The sequence below is a fragment of the Crotalus tigris genome, unplaced genomic scaffold, assembly GCF_016545835.1.
Source record: "Crotalus tigris isolate CLP2741 ecotype Arizona unplaced genomic scaffold, ASM1654583v1 scf7180000019721.812232, whole genome shotgun sequence".
In the NCBI taxonomy this organism is placed as follows: Eukaryota; Metazoa; Chordata; class Lepidosauria; order Squamata; family Viperidae; genus Crotalus; species Crotalus tigris.
The window spans coordinates 601,935-620,375 of NW_024097681.1; the positions used below are offsets into that span (position 1 = coordinate 601,935).

The 18,441-nt window shown below is 34.4% G+C and overlaps 1 protein-coding gene across 7 annotated transcripts in view; it reads left to right on the plus strand.

The window, feature by feature from the left end:
* SLC44A2 (solute carrier family 44 member 2) overlaps positions 1-18,230 on the plus strand; it is a 260,738-nt gene extending 242,508 nt beyond the window's left edge. For 4 of the 7 annotated variants that reach the window (XM_039364296.1, XM_039364294.1, XM_039364300.1 and 1 more), the window contains one exon: positions 15,069-18,230. In XM_039364296.1, coding sequence (XP_039220230.1) covers positions 15,069-15,102 — 34 coding nt within the window. In that variant the 3' untranslated portion in view covers positions 15,103-18,230. The remainder of the gene's footprint in view (positions 1-15,068) is intronic. The other 3 variants (XM_039364297.1, XM_039364295.1, XR_005559275.1) reach the window with 2 other exon arrangements.
* The last annotated feature ends 211 nt before the right edge of the window (positions 18,231-18,441 follow it).

Here is an 18,441-nt window from a genome sequence, read left to right on the forward strand (position 1 = left end):
GCAGCTTTGGCAGAAAAATCAGCCGATCGTCAGCAGAGAAAAAAATTGCCCTGCCATTTAGTATGCCATCCTGGGAGAAGTTTCTCAACATAAGCTTTCTCTCTCTCTTTCTCTCTCTCTCTCTCTCTCTTTTTTCTTTTTTCCCCTTGTGAAAATACTTTTTATTGAATTATAGAATAAAATATAAAATACAAAGCAAATAGTAGGACACAATGGGGAGAAAAAAGGGAAAGGAAACTGAGAGAAAGAAGATGGAAAGAAAAGACATTGACTTCCAACTTTCTCTATTGCAGTAGAATAAAGCATTAACATCGAACCTCAACTTTTTACTTTTTCATAATAGTATATAAACTAGCCATTTCTGTAACAACAAATAAATCTAATCAGTAAAACTCAAACTCAAAATTTCATTTTTTTCCACCTCAAGAACATAGTCCAGATCTCCAAAATCCAAGGGTCTCCATGTAGAAACAAAAGTACTTATATTCTTTTCTTTAATCAAAACAGTCAATTTACCCATTTATTTATGAGACTTATATACCACTTTAAGTGCAAGCACTCTCTAAGCGGTGTACACCAGTAAGCAATGTATGTATGTATATATATATATATATATATATATATATATATATATATATATATATATATATAGATATATATATATATTTACATTGCCCCCAACAATCTGGGTCCTCATTTTACCTACCTTGGAAGGATGGAAGGCTGAGTCAACCTTGAGCCGGTGAGATTTGAACCGCTGACCTGCTGAACACAGTCAGCTAAAGTGGCCTGCAGTACTGCACTCTAACTGCTGCGCCACCCATCTCTGCCAACTCCATCAACTTCTGTAGCCATTCATCCATAGTGGGAATCAAAATGTCCTTCCATTTTTCTGCATACATTAGTCTTGCTGCCATCAACATATACAAGATCAAAGTTCCATTTTTTTTTCCAAGTCTTTTTCCACTAACCCAAAAGAAAAATTTCTGGTTTCATTTTTATCTTTACTTTAAAGATTTTCTGTATTAAAATATAAATTCTTCTTCAATATTTCTTTGCTTTATCACATGTTCACCATAAGTGGTAAAAGATCCCTTCTTTACATTTACATTTCCAGCATTCATTTGAAATACCTTTGTACATTCTAGATACAGTAGCTTCTCTGGTGTTAAATACCAGTGATACATCACCTTTTTTTTTCAAAGATAATTTTTATTAAATTTTTGAGATTTTACAAAAACAAAACAATCTTCCCCCCAACCTCCCGAACCCTCCCATTCCCTCCCCCGACTTCCCAGAGCTGAATATAGGCTTAATTAAAATTTCATCAAAAAATCTTTAAAAAAAGATATAAACCATAAATGAATCTAAATGCATTAGTTAAAAATCTAAATACATTAATTAAAAAGATTATAAAATAATTAACAATAGTATATATATATAAAAAAAAATTAATACAAAAAATAAATGTTTAGAAAGGAAAAGAATAAAAAAGGGAAAAAAGAAAAAAACAAAACAAAACAAATATTCAATTTTAAATATAAATTGTTAAAAAACTAAATAATATTTTTTATATCCAACTTATGTTGTATAAAATCTATCCATTTTTTCCATACCGCAACATACTTCTCTTGCGATTGATCCTTCAAGAAAGCCGAAATCTTTGCCATTTCCACCAAATAAGAAACTTTAAGAAACCACTCTTGCAAAGTAGGCAAAGATTCCTTCTTCCAACATTGCCCTACTAACAACCTTGTGGCTGTAATTAAATTTAAAATCAATGTAATCTCCTTAGTATCACAATCAATAACGATACCTAACAAAAACAATTGTGGGGTAAATTTTACCCTCCTTCTAAAAATTCTTTGAATATTGCACCATATCTTAATCCAAAAGGCTTTTATCTTTTTACACGACCACCAGATATGATAATAAGTAGCATCCAAACATCCACATCTCCAACATTTAGGCTGTAAGTCAGGATACATACGAGACATTTTTTGTGGATCAAGGTGCCATCTGTAAAACATTTTATAAAAATTCTCCCTTAAATTCTGGGCTTGTGTAAATTTAACATTTCTCACCCAAATAGTTTCCCAAGTATCTAATAAAACTGGTTCACCAAAATTTTGTGCCCATTTAATCATACATTCTTTAACTAATTCTGCTTCTGAATCCAATTCTACTAACACCCCATAAATTCTCTTAATGTGAGTTCGTCTTTGATCTTTTACTTGTTTAAAAAAATTCTCATCTTCTCTAAGCAAACCCACATTACAATCTACCTTCCATCTATCCACAATTTGTCTATACTGAAACCATGAATACATAATTGGCAGATTTTAACTGCCAATTTTTGCCATCCCATCTAAGTAATTGTGCATAAGAAACACTATCCATCTTAACTCCTCTCCTTATCCCCTCTATCGCATGCCATTGTATGGCCCATAATGGGATTTTAGAATCAGTTCTATAATATTTCCTCCAGACCCAAAGTAAAGAAATCCTTATAATATGAGATTTAAAAACCCTGTCAACCTTTTTATTAAAAATTAAATAGGCATGCCATCCAAAAAGTAAATCCCAACCCTCCAAGAGGAGTATTTCTACATTTGTTAAGTTAACCCAATCTCTAATTAATGTTAAAACCACAGCATCATAATACAATTTCAAGTTCGGTACCTTGAGTCCACCTCTCTCACGAGTATCTTGTATAATTTTAAGTTTTACTCTTGGTTTTTTCCCTGCCCAGATTTGTTGATACCTTTCTGCCATTCATTTAAATTAACCTCGTTCTTTAAAATAGGTATCATTTGAAATAAAAAAAGAAACTTTGGCAGAACATTCATTTTAATCGCCACAATTCTTCCCAGAAGAGATAATTGCAACTTCTCCCAATTTTTCAAATCTCTTTGTATCTTGACCCACAGCTTTTCATAATTATTTTTATACAATTTTGCATTAGAGACAGATAGAGTAACCCCCAAATATTTTACCTTATCAACAACCTCAAAATCTGTCAAATTAACCAAAGTCTGCTTATCCAGATTAGTCATATTTTTAGGTAATATTTTAGTCTTATTATTGTTAATTTTAACAATAATAGGGAAGTTGGCTTCATTTAAATAATTATCTATATCTAAAACCTGTACTTTAGTACTCTTATATAATTTTTGGTAATAATCTAAAAAAGATTTCTTAATCAACTCCTTCTGATATACCAATTTACCATTATAATTTATTTTATCTATAATTCTTTCTCAATTGATATGCCAACCATCTCCCTGGTTTGTTAGCATTACAAAATGTATTTTGTTTCATATACAATAAATTAATTGCAGTTTGATCAGCCATCAACATATTAAATTGTGATTTAAGCAATTTTATAGATTCTTTAACCTTCTCATCTGTAGGGTTTAAAATCAAATTTTTTTCTTTTAGTTTAATCTCATTTTCCAATTCCTTACGTTTCTGAATCTGCTTCTGAATAAGCATTATTTATTTGTATCAAAATCCCTCGCATGAAGGCTTTACCTGCATCCCATACCATAGACATTGAAGTTCCCTTATGCATATTTAAAACAAAATAATCCTTTAAATGCTCCTTTAAATTTTGGACATTCTTTTCTTGTCTAAATAAGTTTTCATTCATCCTCCACGATCTCCTCTCCTCTTTTTCATCAACCAACTCCATCCAAACTGGACTATGATCCGTCAATGTCCTAGGAAAAATTTTAACATTCTTTACCCTAAAATATAAATCAGTTGTAATAAAAAAAAGTCAATTCTTGAAAAAGATTGGTGTCTATCTGAAAAGAAAGTGAAATCTCTCTCCTCCCGATTGCGTTCACGCCAATAATCTCTCAGCTCCCAGTCCTCTTTCAACTCAAAGAAGGCTTTAGGTAATTTAGCCTGTTTGAAAGAAGTAGAAGATCCTTTTTTGTCTCTTTGAGTATCTAACACACCATTCCAGTCTCCCATTAATATAACAGATCTATAATCCAACAAAGTTAATTTCTGGTGTAGCAGTCTATAAAATTGTTCCTGTTGTTGATTTGGTGCGTACAATCCCACTATAAGTACTTTCTTACCATATAAGGCAACTTCAATCATGACATATCTCCCTTGAAGATCAGATTCTACCAAACAGGCTGATAAGTTTTTCTTAACATAAATAACTACTCCCCCTTTGTTCCCAGGAGCAGAAGATACAAAATGAGATCCCAAGCGAGCATTAACTAGATATTTTTGATCTTTAGGTATAATATGAGTTTCCTGCAAACAAATAATATCATTATTGTATTGCTTTAAGTAATGAAAGATTTTCTTTCTCTTTTGGGGGGAGTTAAGGCCATTAGCATTCCAGGTCAGGAGCTTTACCATCTCCCTTAACCAGAAGCCTGGAGAAGACTGCTTGAAGATCTGCCATTGAAGAATATGCTGCAGAACTCTTGGGTCTTGCTCCTCCCACCGGCGGCGAAACAATTTCTTGAAGAGATTCTTTAACTTCTTTCTTCTGTTGTTCCTTTTCCTTACGTCTATATGCTGCACGGGTCATTCTTTGCTCTTTGATCTCTGTTTGACGCGACCACTCCGCCTGTAACTTTCCAGCGACCATCACACCTAATCCTTCAGACTGCTGTTCCACCTCTTTGCCATCCAAACCTTTCTGCATCATAGATAATGGTGAGCCTGCTCCCAGGACCGAGCTGTAAAACTCCTTTGCTTTAGTAACTGTGTTAAGTCTATAATGCGTCCCCGCATGGCTCACGACAATACCCATCGGAATCTCCCATCTAAATAGCATCATTCTTTTTTTAAGCTCATTAGCTAAAAAGGCAAAGTCTTTTCTCTTTCTTAAAATTTTAGATGGGATCTCCTTTAAAATAATGACATCCTGAGCAGCAATCTGGAACCTCTTATTATAGAAAGCTTGTATGATTTCATTACGCAGAGATCTCTTTGCAAAATAAATCACCACATCTCTTGGTAAATTTTTTTGTTTTGCGACCCAGGAGTTAACTCTGTAAATTTTTTCAACTTCTCTAAATATCTCTTCTTTCTCTCTATTCAAAATAACAGCAAAGTCATTTACCACAATCTCTGTCAGGTCCTGCTGCATGTCCTCTTTCAGCCCTCTGATTCTTAAAGCATGTTCCATTTCCCAATACTGAGACATAACAATATCATCTTGTGAAATTTCCATCTTTTTTTCCATGCCTTCAAACTTGTCTTCCAAAATGTCAACCTTGTCTGCAACCTCTTCCACTCTAGAGTCTAGCTTCTCAACCACAGAAGCAAGTCCTGTTAATGCCATAACTATGTCTTGCCTCAGAATAGTATTGTTCTGCTCCAAAAGCTCCTTCATTTCCCCTCTGATTTGAGATACAGCATTTCCCATTATATCTTTCATATCTTGTACCGTTATTGTTGGAAAAGGAGGAGAGGGTGGTGGTGTAGCTTTAGGTTGTTGTGCCGGTAGAATCGCAGGAGAAGAAGCCACCTTAGGAACTGTAGAAGCTGCTTGCCTCTTTGAAGCCATTTTTTTAAAAAAACAAAAGATCTTTTTTCTTCTTTCTTCCTTCTTAAAAAAAGAAAGGCAATAAAAATATCCTCAAAAAAAATGAAAAAACAAAGAGTTTAAAAAATCTCAAATCCACCTTTAAAAAAAGGAAAAAAGTTTAAAAGAAAACTATATAGTCCATAACGTTCCGTTTGACTCACTTTTTTCCGGAAAAAAAAAACCAAAAAACTTTCAAATCGCCATTTTACTTTCACTCTCCACACAAACAAAGAAGAAAAAAAGATCAACCTAAACTAAAAATCAAATAAAAACCAATAAATTCAATCCTTTACCCAGCTCTGTACGCTTTAAAAGTAACTCACCAAGTTTCTTTAAGCACGGAGGTGGTAGCAGCGTTTTGCTTTGTTCCCAAAGGATCAAAGACAGCTGGGAGGCGGAGGCAACCCGAACTCCGAGGGAGCTCTCTTTTCACCCCCCAAGAAAAAAATTCCTGGGGGGTTTAAGAGGCTCTACCTCTATTCGGGTGATTCTCTTCTCCCCCCCTTCACCCGGGAGGGAGATTTCGAGCTGCGGGACAGCTGATATCTGCTGCACTCCGCGGTTCTCATGCTCTCCCAGGAGGACGGCTACAATGTAGCCGCCATCATCGACGCTATCCACCGGAAGTTCCCCCAGTGATACATCATCTTATAAAAGTGTTCTTTTAAATTGTAATTCAATGTAAATTTTAAGCTTTTTGTCCACATATTCTCCCATTGTTCCAGCATATTATATCCAAAGTTCCTTGCCCATTGTATCATACAATGTTTTACATGTTCATTTTCCAAATTCAATTTCAATACATTTTATAAACCTTAGCAATAATATGTTCATCACTACTACACAATAATGTTTCAAATTCATTTTTAACAAAACCAAACCCATAACTCTTTTTATCTAATTTAAATCTTACTTTCAGTTGATATGTAAACCAATGACAAGCATAACCCTCTCATTCTAAGTCTTTCCTTGATTTAAGAGTAGGATGACCTAAATTGAAGAGTATTATTTTACCATAAGTCCACCAGTCTGGCTTTGCAACCATTTCTTTTCTTTAAAAAACTCCCTGTGGGGACACCCAAAGAAGCAACTTTGTGGAGAATCTTGTTTTATATTTATTCCATACTCTTAGTATGGCACTTCTACAAAGTGATTATTAAAATCAACATTAACTTTAACTTTATCATACCATAAATAACCATGCCATCCAATCCTTAATTCATGACCTTACAAATCAAGTAGCCTCTTAATTCTGGGGGTTTGCCCACTGTTTTAACCAGGCCAGGCAACGTACATCAAAATACAATTTTAAACCTGGTAAACCTAAAACCCCCCATATGAACTTGGAAATATCCCCTTGCCATTGTTTAAATGGAGTTTCAGTTGTAAGTATTGGTAATGTCTGGAACAGAAAAAGCATATTTGGTAAAACATTCATCTTAATTACAGAGATCCTACCCAATAATGATAAATGCAGTTTATCCCATCTTTGTAGGTTCTTTTTGATATAATTCCAGAGAGGCACATGGTTATTTTGAAACAATTTTATATTTGTATTCGTCAACAGAACCTCCAAATATTTCAACTTTTTCTCAACTTTAAAATCCGTCTTTTAGTCAATATATCATTATCCTTATGACATATTCTTAGTCAACGTTTCCTGTTTATTTATTTTGAAACCTGCTAAAGACCCAAATTCATGTAATTTCATTATTAAGTATTCTATATTATTTTGGTGGTCTTGCAGGAATATAACCAAATCATCAACGAATGCCCTCAATTTATAAACTTCTTTCTTAAGACTTATACCCTTTATTTTCTCATATTGCCTAATATCTCTATTCAAAACTTCCAACACCAAGATAAATAGTAAAGGAGACAAGGGACATCCTTGCCTTTCTTGTGCCTTTTTGAATTTCACATGAGTTAGTTAAGTCACCATTAATGACAAATTTCGCTTGCTGTGATGTATAAATAGCTTTAAGTCCTTGAATAAAATTCTCTCCAAAATACATTTCTTCCAACACTTTAAACATACACATCCAATTTAGATTGTCAAAGGCCTTCTCTGCACCTAAAGATATTAGAGCTGCCTGTTTCTCATTATGACATTGTAAGTATTCAATAATATTCAAGACAGCCTTTACATTATCCCTTAACTGTCTTTTTGGCAGAAAGCCAGATTGGTCTTCATGTATATATTCTAATAAGATCTTCTTTAATCTTTCTACCAAAACTGCAGCAAAGAGTTTTTAATCTTTGTTTAATAATGAAATTGGTCTGTAATTCTTTGTCCTGGTAATGTCTTGGCCCTCTTTCGGTAACAACAGAATGTTTGCTTCCTTCCACCTTTGGGGTATCTTTCCCCCCTGTAATATTTCATTCATTATGTCCTTTAGTGACTGAAGAAGTTCATCTTCAAAGCACTTATAATATTGGCTTGTGAGGCTGTGTGGGCCTGAAGCTTTACCTGATTTCATTTTTTAATAGCTTCAGAGATCTCAAAAGTAGTTATTGGGTCATTCATAAGATAATAATAATAGTAATAATAGTAGTAATAATAATATAATATAATAACAACAACAACAACAACCACAATGTAGTTGGAAGGGACCTTGGAGGTCATCTAGTCCAATTCCCTGCTCAGGCAGGAAACCCTATATTATTTCAGACAAATGGCTGTCCAGTCTCTTCTTAAAAACTTCCAGTGTTGGAGCATTCAGCACTTCTGGAGGCAAGTTGTTCCACTGGTTACTTGTTCTAACTGTCAGGAAGTTTCTCCTTAGTTCTAGGTTGCTTCTCTCCTTGATTAGTTTCCATCCATTGCTTCTTGTCCTGCCTTCAGGTGCTTTGGAGAATAGCTTGACTCCCTCTTCTTTGTGGCAGCCCCTGAGATATTGGAACACTGCTTTCATGTCCCCCCTCGTCCTTCATTTATTAAACTAGACATACCCAATTCCAGCAACCATTTCTTATATGTTTTAGCCTCCAGTCCCCTAATCATCTTTGTGCTTTTCTCTGTACTCTTTCTAGAGTCTCAACTCCTTTTTCCATCATGATGACCAAAACTGGATGCAGTATTCCAAGTGTGGCCTTACCAAGGCATTGTAAAGTGGTATTAATACTTCACGTGATCTTGATTCTATCCCTCTGTTAATGCAGCCTAGCACTGTGTTGGCTTTTTTGGCAGCTGTAGCACACTGCTGGCTCATATTTAAGTGATTGTCCACTAGAACTCCAAGATCTCTCTCACAGTTACTACTATTGAGCAAGGTACCACCTATACTACTGTATACCTATACATTTGGTTTTTCTTGCCTAAATGTAGAACCTTACTTTTTTCACCATTGAATTTCATTCTGTTAGATAGCACCCAGTGTTCAAGTCTGTCCAGATCCTCCTGTATCTTAAGCCTGTCTTCTGGAGCGTTGGCTATTCCTGCCAGCTTGATGTCATCTGCAAATTTGATGAGTTCTCCATCTACCCCCTCGTCCAAATAGTTGATGAAGATGTTGAAGAGTGCTGGGCCTAGAACAGAGCCCTAGGGCACCCCACTACACACTTCCCTCCATGTAGATGTAGTTCCATTGAGAACCACATGCTGAGTATGGCCGGTGAGCCAGGTATGAATCCATCTGGTGGTGATGCTGTCTAACCCACATTTTTCTATCTTATCAAGTAATAAGTTGTGATCTACTTTATCAAATGCCTTACTGAAGTCCAACTAAATTATATCCACAGCATTCCTCTGATCCACTAATTTTGTCACTTGGTCAAAGAATGCAATAAGATTTGTCTGGCATGATCTGTTTTTGACAAACCCATGTTGGTTTTTAGTAATGACTTTGTTTGCCTCTAGGTGTTCGCTGATTCGTTGTTTGATCATCTTTTCCAGAATCTTCTCAGGTATTAAGGTCAGGCTAATAGGTCTATAATTTCCTGGATCCATTTTTTTTTTCCTTTTTTGAAGATCAGCTCTTTTCCAGTCCTCTGGTAGTTCCCCAGTGCTCCAGGATCTTTGAAAAATATGGTTCAGTGGTTCTGAGATCACATCTGCCAGTTCCTTCAGAACCTTGGGGTGTAATCCATCTGGTCCTGGTGATTTGAACTCGTCTAGGCTGGACAGGTGCTCACTTACCATTTTCTTGCCGATCTTAACTTGTGTTTCTATTCTGTTTTTTATGGCACTATTTTTGATAGGTTGGGCTGTTTTTTCCCTTTGTGTAAAGAGTTGCAAAAAATGAGTTAAATAGTTCTGCTTTCTCCCTGTTGCTTATCACTTTCTTGCCACTTTCCCCCACTAATGGACCAATCATTTCCTTAACTTTTTTCTTGTTTTTTACATGTTGAAAGAAGCTTTTTTTGTTATTTTTGACTTTGGTCACAGGCCTTAGTTCATTTTGAGCCTTAGCTTTCCTTACTTCATTTTTGCAAGCTCGGGCTATTTGCTGAAATTCTGCCTTAGTTATGTGCTCCTCTTTCCATTTTTTATACTTGTCCTTTTTATCTTTCAGTTTATCACAGAGTTCTTTATGCAGCCATGCTGGTTACTTTTGAGAGCTATTATTTTTCTTCGTTGTTGGTATTGTGCTAGACCGGGCTTTTATTATCTCACTTTTCAAAATTTCTCAAGCTTCTTCAGTTGTTTTCTCCTTGAGAATTCTCATCCATGGAATCCTTTCCATGCCCTCTCTAAGTTTATTGAAATTAGCTCTCTTAAAGTGCAAGACTCTAGTTTGACTGTGTTCTATTGCTTGTGCTTCCATAAAGTTGAATTCCAATATTTCATGATCACTTCCTCCCAAGGTTCCTGTGATTTCAACACCTTCTATCATTTCATCTCTGTTAGTGAGAATTAGATCCAATTTGGCTAATCCCCTAGTTCCCTTCTCTACTTTTTGGGAGACAAAGTTGTTTACTAAGTTTGTTTCTTTTAAATAATTTAAATCCCTCTAGCTGTGTGTTCCATCTGTGGGTTTCATCCAACCATGTTTCTGTAATGGCAACAATATCATATCTGCCCTCATTAACCTGAATTTCTAATTCACCCTGTTTACTGTTCATATTCTGTGCATTGGTGTATAGACATTTGAGTCCTTTATGACTGACCCTGTGTTTACTTTCTACATAACCTGTGTGGTGCCTGAGTTCCCCTATTTTCTTACCACCCGCTTGGTTAGTGCACTTTGTGTGGCACTCACTATTCAGAAGCTTGATTTTGCTTGACAGCAAGGTTGATATTTTTGTCCACACACACATCTATGTTACATGTACTGATAGCCCTGTAATTTTTAGATTGCCGGGGACAGGGGTGTTCTGTATCAATTAACTCACTGTCCCCATTGTTTAGTTTATTTATTTATTTATTTATTTATTTATTTATTTATTTATGAGACTTATATACCGCTTTAAGTGCAAGCACTCTCTAAGTGGTGTACACCAGTAAGCAATGTTTATTGCTTACTGTATATTTACATTGCCCCCAACAATGTGTATATTTACATTGCCCCCAACAATCTGAGTCCTCATTTTACCTACCTCGGAAGGATGGAAGGCTGAGTCAACCTTGAGCCGGTGAGATTTGAACCGCTGACCTGCTGAACACAGTCAGCTAAAGTGGCCTGCAGTACTGCACTCTAACTGCTGCGCCACCTCGGCTCTTTTAAATATTTTTAAATACTTATATAGTTTAAATATTCCTTCAGAAAATCTGTGAATTTATTGCCGGGTAACTCAGTCCCTTTCTTTGATGGATGCAAACCATCTCTTTTGTACATTTTTTAATTTAGACCAGCTACAGACATCGTGACTAATATAACCAAACCCTCCCCCTTTATACCACTCCTTTAGCCACATATTGAATTCTGCTATACACTGGCTTTTTCCATTTTGCTCCTTATACACTGGTAAAACCTCTGAAAAAGTAAGCCTATCTTGCTAAGTTCCTGCCCCAAGCTCTGGAAATCAGTCTGCACAGAGAGTACATCTTTTTGGGACAGATCATTAGTGTCACAATGTACAATAGCCTCCACATCACAGTCCTTGCTGGTTGTCTCTGGGTCTGTGATAATTTGGGCAGCTTTTGTCTTAAAAGATATTCATCTATTCTAGATGTATCTCTGTTTTTTTATACAAATTGGAACAAAAGTTATAAAAAGACTTTTTAATAAGTTTATTATCTGTTATTACATTGTTACCTTCGCAGATTTTCTCATTCTCTTTACCCTTTCCTTTCTTAATTTATATGCCAACTATCTTCCTGGTTTATTTGCAAATTCAAAATGTCTTTGTTTTGCATACTTCAATTTTGTTTCTATTACTTGTACTGTTAACATAGACAATTGTTGTCTTAGCAGTTTAATTTGATATAGAATTTTAGAGTCCGTAGGTGTCATTTGCAATTCCATTTCTTTCTGTCTAATTTCATCTAAAATCTTTTCCATTTTTCCTGAAGTTTTTTCTTCTCTAATCGATTGTACTATATAAAATAACCCCCCATAACAGCTTTACTAGCATCCCAGACTGTTGTTAAACTTGTCCCTTTACCTAAATTATTATCAAAATATTCAAGTAATTTCTTTTTACAATCTTTTACAATCATTTTGTTTTGCAAAATAGATTCATTTAGTCTTCATCTAAAGCTCAAACTCCTTCCTCTAAGTACTAAAAGCACTGGATTATGATCAGAAAAGGATTTAGTTAGAATATCAACTTTTAAAATTATATTTGCAAGGTTTTTAGAAATTTGTATCATATCAAACCTTGAAAAAGATTTATGTCTTTGTGAAAAAAAGTGTACTCTCTAGCAAAGTCATTTTTATGTCTCCATGAGTCTGTTAGTATTAAGTTGCCCATCATCTCAAAAAAGGTCTTTGGTAGTTTACCCTGGGAGAATTTAATCTCCTTAGTAGATGTTCTGTCCAAAGCTGATATAGTCAGTCCACTCTAGTCCCCCAACATAAACCAATTTTCATACGAAAAGGGTAGCAGTTGATCCATTAGATATTCAAAAAAATTACTTTTATCTTTCTTTGGCCTATACCCGCCAACCACTATTGATTTTATTCCATTAAGTTCAATTTCCATTATCACGAATGGCTTTAAGTTGAGGTTTATATATAAAACAACTTCATTGGTCTTTTTTGAACCAACAGATATAAATTTTTCCTCTAATCATTTACTTATTAGGTATTTCTTATCTTGTTTCTTGATATGTATTTCTTGAAGGCAAATTGTGTCAACATTTAGTTTTGTCAGATAATGAAATAGTTTTTTACACTTGGATGGGGCATTTGGCAGAAAAATCAGCTAATCATCAGCAGATTCAGTATGCCATCCTGTGGGAAGTTTCCGAACATAAGCTTTCTCTTGACCTCTTGTTAAGGAAAACTTTTGGGTATCTCTGGCATAGTTTCATCTCCATATTTTAACTCTGGCAGTAAGGAGTAACTTACAAATTGACTAAAAGTATAAAAATAATATTTTTTAATATAAGTGGATCAAGTTTAGCTTTTTCAAGCCTAGAAAAATGTAAGTTTTTTCTTCCATGGTTTCTTTTTAATAGAAAGGAGGATGATAAATGTTTGTAATATTTTCATTTCAAACAACATAAAATGATTAAGATGTAGAAAAAAATCAGTTTGTTTGGAAATATATTAAAGAAATAAAGTAAACTAGTATGTAAAAGGATAGAGATGTTTGCCAATATAGGTAAATTTTAAGATTCAAAATGATCATAAATAAAGAACTAGAAATTGCTGATAGTGATAGTGATTCAGATTTGGAAAATGAGAATGATTAGCAGTTTCCTGTAGCCAAATCTGTATCCTGAGCCTTGACTCTCCTCTTTTCGTTTCCTCCCTTTTCCCCCATGAAAATTAAGGCTTTCTCTGATCCAGTAAAAAAAAAAGGAAAGAACAGAATACATGATTTGCTTAATCACAGTATTGATGGTATGCTGTAATTGGAAATGTAATCAGTCAGACAAAAGGCTAATTCTGCCTCTTCAATAAGGGTTTAAGACTTCTTCCTATTTCAATAGAAGAACCCCCTTTTTTTCCAGACGACTTCTGAAGATACCTACCTCATGCCTTGTCTTCTAAGAAATACTTTTAGAGCAGTAACATCTTGGAAGAGGCAGGGACTTTTTCTGTTGACCTAATTTTGAAAGCTAAGGAGGAAAAAGAAAAATATCAAGGAGTGCATGAAAGCAAACATGGCTGCCAGCAATCATATTTCAGCTGATTGGTGTGCCAATACCAGGCTATAGCTCACCAGGATGGTTGAAAGACAGAGGGGAAAAGTAATAGGAATCTAGCCTGATTAATAATTCACAAAGATGATATGGTTCTTTGCCCTGTTGGAGATGAGTGAGCCAGCCATTATAGATTGTTCTTCCAGTGTCATGTTTTGCTAGTGGTAGTTCTTGTTTTACAATGAAGTATTCAGTAAGGAAATTGAACTACATTTAGCTGAAATCAATGCATAAAGTTGAAGGGAGAGGGTTTCCTGCAAGAGACTGGAAGAATCTAAAGTCCCACTGTCTACTTAGAAGTAGTAGACTTAATCCTTTCCTGTAGAATTTTTTCAGTCACTAGCAATTACTGTACAGTAAATCCAAGTACCAATCATTATATTTCAGCAATTCTTTATAACAAAATTTAAAAACATTTAATTCAATAGAATAAATAATTTACAAATATTGTCTGCATAAACCATATTTTTCCGTTTAGTTTGTTGTACAACCAAACCAAGTTATACAAGTTTTGTAAAATAACAGTGATTTTGTATCTGTAAGTTTTGAAAATTAAACACTGCATATATTTTTGCTGTTCCAGAAATGTTCTTTTCTTTTTGAGCAAACTATAGGGAGAAAAAAAATCTCTTTTAAATTAACTCAAAATTTCTGAAAATATTCCATCTTGAATTAATTTGTTATCAAAGTCCAGGAATAGGATTAGAAACACAGTACTTAAGCCTACTTGCCCTCTGCTTAGCTTGCCAGTGAATGAATTATAAGCTTTTAGAAGATCACAAGAATTTGCTAAATGGTTTTAGTCTGAAAACCACTAGTAACAGAAAATAGCAAATTAATGTGAAGTGGATACATCTTCATTGGCTAGAATGTATATTCAGTTTTAAAGCAGACTTTTTTCCTATTGCTCTGTAGTTTTAGTTTTATTGTAGCATGATGAAAAGCTAATTTCTTTTGTGATTTTTGCAACCAGTAACTTTTCATCCTTTCCACATCCATTAATTCATAGCAATTCCCTTCTGCTGTACCTGCAAGATTGTGCTATAAAATAGCATTGAAATAAGCTACTGTCTAAGCTATTTTGTTCTTTCCTTAGTGGAGGAATCTTAATTGCAACTAACTTCAACATTTCCTTTTTTTCTCTCCCCTTTTGCTTTATATCTCTTTGCCTTGTTTATTTTTTGCTTTGCTTTGCTTCTCTTGTACATTCTTTTATGGATGCTTTCTCTGTCTTGTTTGGGATTCCAAAAGGCGAAGATCTGGAAAGGAACGATGGAACTCCTGAGCGGCCTTATTACATGTCCTGTGCCTTGAGTGAAATCCTCCTGAAGGGAAGCCTAAAATCTTCCAAAAATGCTGAGAGTCAAGAATAGGGACAATGCACCAAATGGGAAAGATGGATGCAGATGTCCCACTGCAAACCTTCTGTGTGTAGATGCTGTACCTTCATAGGCAATTTTTGATATTCTGAGAAATGATGGTGCTCATGATTTGCATCAAGCAAGTAGCTATTGGTGGTATATACTGTAATCTGTTTCTGTCCAGCAGATTTTCCAATACCAAAGAAATTGGAGGGTGAATGTATTTAAAGTTGAAGAAAATGCCTCAGTATGATTCTACTATTGCTGTCTTAACTATGGTTGCTTTTGGCACAGATATCTTATCAGGTGCACAAAGAATAACACCAGAACAATTCAAAATGAAGTAAAATTAATATCCACAGCAATACATTAACAATTTCTGTTACAATAAAAATGTTTTCAAATATTCGACCTTTCCAGATTCCAAATGTCCCTATATTCCATGTGCAACCATCTATAAGAAAGATAGCCCAATATAGCAATATCTTGATGCTTAAGAAAGCAGCTGCTTGGATATAAATAAAATACTTTGACAAAGGTTTGCTTACTTAATAGTATACTTTCCTTTGGTTGGAACAGATTTTGAATTAGTATATAACTGCAATTGTAGTTGTATGCCAGGGGTCTTCAAACGTGGCCCTTTTATGACTTGTGGACGTCAACTCCCAGAACTCCTCAGCCAGCATGCCTGGCTGAGGAATTCTGGGAGTTGAAGTCCACAAGCCATAAAAGGGCTATATTTGAAGACCCCTGTTGTATGCAAACAGAAGTAAATAGTGGGATGAAGATAACCAAAATGAGCATCATTTCTCTTTCAGATTAGTTTCAGCTCTTTGGAAATATCTTGCTTCTGTACAAGTGCTTTCTTGTTGGCTTAAACTATTAGCAAACTTCTCCAGGGTAGGAAGTCCTTGGAGAGGCTTCTTCTGTCTTTCTATTTCTGTGCATTATATAGAGATGCAATCAACAAAAGGCATCAAAGATTAACACAACTGTTCTAAAGGAGGAATGCTGAAACATAAAAAAGCCAGATTCTTATCTTCTATTTGCATAGTAAACTTGTAACACTTTGTGTTTTCCTACTTATGAGTAGGAAATTTTTATCTAGAGAAGTTTAATTTCAGAAAAGAGGTTAAGAATAATTTTCAAATGTGAATAATAGGAAAATGTCACATAACTCCACTTTTGCTTTGCTAATGACAGTTTCTGAACAAGGAAGCTATTATTCAGTTTCTTTGTATTCCATGGGAGAAAAAAAAAGACCTCAGATTTCATGGATGTGCCTAGAATCTTTGAGAATGGCAAGATTTATCCCTTACTTTAAGATAGGGTTTTAAAAAGTCCCTAACCAGATCTTTTTGGATGGAAAATTCTAACATCCTTTCTGTTGAATAGCAGAACAGGAAAATTCTCAAATCAGAATCATTTTCAGTCTAATTATGAATGTCTGTCATAGGTACTTTTCTGCTCATAGTGAGAGCTAATCACTACTGCAAGAAGTGGTCAAGTTTCCCTTAATTTCCATAAGCCAGGATTATTCCTATGTGTATTTGCATGTTTAGTCTATCTTCCTTGTCTTAGTTCCGAAATGATCTTTTCACATCCTTTTGCTTGAGGGGGATTTGTGTTTCTTTGCAGTGGAAGACCTGGAGCGTAATGATGGCTCTACTGAGAAGCCTTACTTCATGTCATCTAACCTGAGAAAACTCCTGAAGAAGACTAATAAACAGACAGATGCATGATTTGGCAAGCCTGTCTTTCTATGAGATAGAATGTAATGTACCAACTTGACTTTTGTCAAGATAGAGCAGCATCTGCAAGGTTATAATATCTGCTAGCCCTAGCTGTGCCATATAACTGTAGCTTGGGCAAAATTAGACACCTCTCTTCTTGTATCTTTTGGTTTTCAAGTGTAGAGGTTTTTGTTTCTTTTGCCATTTAAAGTGATAAATTAGCCACAGGTTATAATAAATATAATAAATATAGTTTAGGAATATAGCATAATAAATCAGATTGAGATCTGTTAAGACTGAGACCAGTTAAGAAAACCATCCATCCTATTGGAACCAGGACTATATAAACATTGGATTAGCAATTCTTGTTTGCTAATACAGACTGAGTAAATTGTATAGAATAGACAGTGGTAAATGTAAATGATCTAGTGAAACTGCATTTGATCCAGTTTAGTTATTAACCATGTGTTCCAAAAAAATTTATTTTTCTTGTAATGGCATTTTTTTATGCAATCATTAACCACTTAAAAAGGTCATCTTAAAGGTCTCAATGATCCCAGGAAGGGTTTTCATATTATATACTAATGTTTATGGAAAAATCTATTTTCTAAAATATACTTCACTGCCACTTCCACGTCCCCAACACAATTTAATAATGACACCAAGCATAATTAGTAAATAGTAAATCCAGATAAGAAAAGTGTATTCTAGGAAAAGATTGTTATAACTGGGAAGGAAAATTTGACAATAGCTTTGTTTTTGTAATGAAAATGGTCAAAATCATGCAAAACAATAAAATTAGCATGAAATATAAAATAAATCAATACATAACAAGAAAGGAGCCATAATAATCAAAAGTTCAAAATTATGTACTATATAATGAGCAATTTACTTTGAAATTTATTCTAAAAAGCCATGTATTTTTAATCTGCCCAAGTAGATTTAGCTTAATTTTCACTTTCTTATATTTTATTTCATATATTGCTGTACTTTTCACAGAAAATATAACTGAAATATTAAACATTTTGTTTTGTAAATTTGTTTAGCATTTTTTATTACACACAGTACTATAATGAATATAGATGCCTGCAAATTGCCATTAAAATAGTTTATCTTTTCTTCCTGTCCTTAAATCTAGTCTTCTAACTTTAAGCTTGTAGAAGATGTAAAGTTTTTATTTCAACATTATTTCTTTCTTTTAATTAAAACCTATTATATATTTCTTGCAAAATAGGCAAGGTAAATTAGATAAGTGGCTTAATTGTCATTACAGGAACTCAAACATACAATATTGTGTAAAATAAACACATTGGCAAACTTCATAAAAACTCTCAAAAAACTCTGCTTATTTTTTAGCCAATTGTGATATGAGATCCAGATGCATTGATTATTTCATCATGGTGACTTGTGCAGACACAAGTTGTTTCATCCCAGAATTATTATTTGCATGGTAATATAATTTATCACAATCAAGCTATTGGTACACCAGGAACTAGCTTTTAAGGAATTGTTAGGGAATATTGTATACCA